The sequence below is a fragment of the Dreissena polymorpha genome, chromosome 11 (genome assembly GCF_020536995.1).
Source record: "Dreissena polymorpha isolate Duluth1 chromosome 11, UMN_Dpol_1.0, whole genome shotgun sequence".
In the NCBI taxonomy this organism is placed as follows: Eukaryota; Metazoa; Mollusca; class Bivalvia; order Myida; family Dreissenidae; genus Dreissena; species Dreissena polymorpha.
The window spans coordinates 1,398,763-1,401,468 of record NC_068365.1 but is presented as its reverse complement, the minus strand read 5'-3'; the positions used below and the strand labels follow the sequence as shown (position 1 = coordinate 1,401,468).

The window sequence follows — 2,706 nt, the reverse complement described above, 5'->3', positions numbered from 1 at the left end:
TTAAGCTCCGTTTCATAGACTTCTGCTCTTTTTATGGAATGGAGAAGATCTGTATGCCTAAATACACATTTTAGGAATATCCCAAGAAAGCTCAGAAAAGAAAGAAACAATGGGATTTGCTAAAATTGTTGTTTGTTTCAAAATAAAGAACTGTGAAGGATCAGAAGAAACAAAAGCAAAACCATTGCAATCTAGGAAAGCAGGGCTGAATGCACGCATATTAAGTGTCATTCCAGATTAGCCTGTCTAGTCTGCACAGGCTAATCAGGGAAACATGTTCCTCTTTTATGGCATATTTAATGTAAGGAGTTTTATTCTGAACAAAAAATCAAATCTAGGCTTAAGGTGTCGTTCCTGATTAGCCAGTGCGGACTTCACAGGCTAATACGGAATGACAGTTAAGTCACGTGCATTAAGCCCCATTTTCCCAAATCGAGGTTCATTTCTTGGTATAAGAGAAGATTGCTATCCCTTGTAACATATTTTAGGAATAAATTAATAATATTTTGCATAACAGTATCTTTCTTTGAAAAATACCCTCATGAAATACATGTGTACACAATACATATTGCAGCGGATGGTCTGGGTATTCCCGTAGTGCGTGGTGTGGTGGAGGGAGGTACTGATGCCATCGACGACGCCATGTCCTCCATTTTGCATCAGATTCCTGTGGTCGTCTGCTCGGGCACAGGCCGGGCGGCTGATATACTATCCTACGCTTACTCGCACACAAAGAAAATATACAGGTTCCTAGTGCTTTAGGCATATAATATTATTCTGCATAATATCATTGAGCCATGCTGTGATAAAACGGGGCTTAATGCATGTGCAAATGTGTCTTCCAAGATTGGCTTGTGCAGTCTAGTGCACGGGCTAATCTGGGAAGATTCTTTCTACTTTACCTGAATTTTTGCTAAGAAGAAACTTAAAAAAGAAAATACCATAAAAGTAAAAAACTTCGTCTCTTATTAGCCTGTGGAGAACATTCTAAGACATGCTTTAAACCATGTTTTCCCAGAAGTCGGCTCATTTATTTCCTTTGTAATGTTATTGATTTCCTGTCAGATGGTTAGTTTGTTATTTATTCTTTCTTCTGTCTTGACAAGTTATGAAATCAATAATGCTCACTACAAAGCTTTCATATTTGCGTGGACGTTATCTCTGAACATTATCCACGTCACCTGACCTCATTTTCACCTTTACATTGATTTACTTTTGGACTTATTTAACCCTTTACCACTTAGATACATATTTTAATGCATTTTAGCCCCTTAGAAATTTAAATTTAAATTAATTAAGACCTTGCTTACTATATTCAAGTTTAAAGGCTCCATTCCAACCATAAGATACTAATGAGCAGCGAGCAACACATAAAATTTGAACCACCTGGCCGATTACTACCGCAGGCTGTTCTGGTTTTATGCTGTTTGCACATAGCCATGTTCACAAGCTGCTGAGTGGGGTAAGGATAAATAATAAATGGGGCAATAGATCACCACTGATAAGACTTCCTCTTGGGCAAGATGTTAATTGAATGCTGTTCTTTGTTATAATCCAGTAAATAAATCCCATCACCATATTTTATTTGAACTTTTTTCCCTTATTAAATTGCATAATTCCAAGTCTTGAAATTGGTATACTATATAAAAGAATATGATACATTGAAAATGTTCCATATTATTTTATGGTTTTTACTGAAATACGTGTTAATTGCTAAGATAGAATAAGAGCACCGCATAGCGGGGTGCCAACGCTCGGCTGTGGGTGCAATTTGAATATTTTGAATAAATAAAAGTTTGTCAGAAGAAAAGTGAACTAAAAGAGAATATAATGTTCTAAGGTCATTAAGATGCATAGACTCTGAAGGCTGTAGGTGGAAGAACTCTTATTTTAGAAGCATTGTGTAAATGAAAATAGGGGGCACTGTGACATTGACCTTTTACCTGGTGACCACAAATGGGTGTGGCGAGTAGAACTCATCAAGGTGCATCTACATGTGGGAGTTTCAAAGTTGTAGATGGAAGCACTTTGATTTTAGAGCCTATGGTTAATGTTTTATGTTTGAGATCACAGGTTACCTTGACCTTTGACCTAGTGACCCAAAAATTGGTTGCGTATAGAACTTATCAAGGTGCATCTTCATATGAAGTTTCAAAGTTGTTGGTGGAAGCACTTTGATTTTAGAGCATATGTTAAAGTTTTATATTCTGTATTTTCTCCGAAACAGCCGAGCTCAAAGTCATTCGGGCTTCAATACCCTGTTAATATCTTAAATGACGTCCGTTGCTAATTATTGCTTGCTTGTAAACAGTTTGGTGATTAATTAGATTAAATACATAACAATATTAAATGTAATATACCAATATTGTGATAAGAAAGAATCTAAAAAATTGCCTAACATTGAACACACTTATTATGTTTATTGATAAAGTCAGATGTACATCAAATTGAGTTCCTGGGGTAACGCACTTAGGAGTTCAACACCGTCCTATAGAAACCCACTTAGCGTTGAACACCAAAGTAAGGTAATGACACAAAAGTTGGGTGAAATATTTTGCAATCAACGGACATGATGGATCGTTAACCAAATGACCTAAATATGAGCTGTGCGGCGCTAAATGCCTGTGCATAAAGTGGTGTCCCAGATTAGCCTGTACAGACCGCACACGCTAATTAGGGATATCATTAAGTATAGGAATTATGCAC

The 2,706-nt window shown here is 36.7% G+C and overlaps 1 protein-coding gene across 1 annotated transcript in view; it reads right to left on the bottom strand.

Moving 5' to 3' along the window:
• LOC127851123 (sperm flagellar protein 2-like) overlaps positions 1 to 653 on the bottom strand; it is a 49,202-nt gene extending 48,549 nt beyond the window's left edge. The window contains 1 exon segment of the mRNA XM_052384683.1: positions 624 to 653. Within this exon segment, the coding sequence (XP_052240643.1) occupies positions 624 to 653 (30 nt within the window).
• Positions 654 to 2,706: the final 2,053 nt, after the last annotated feature.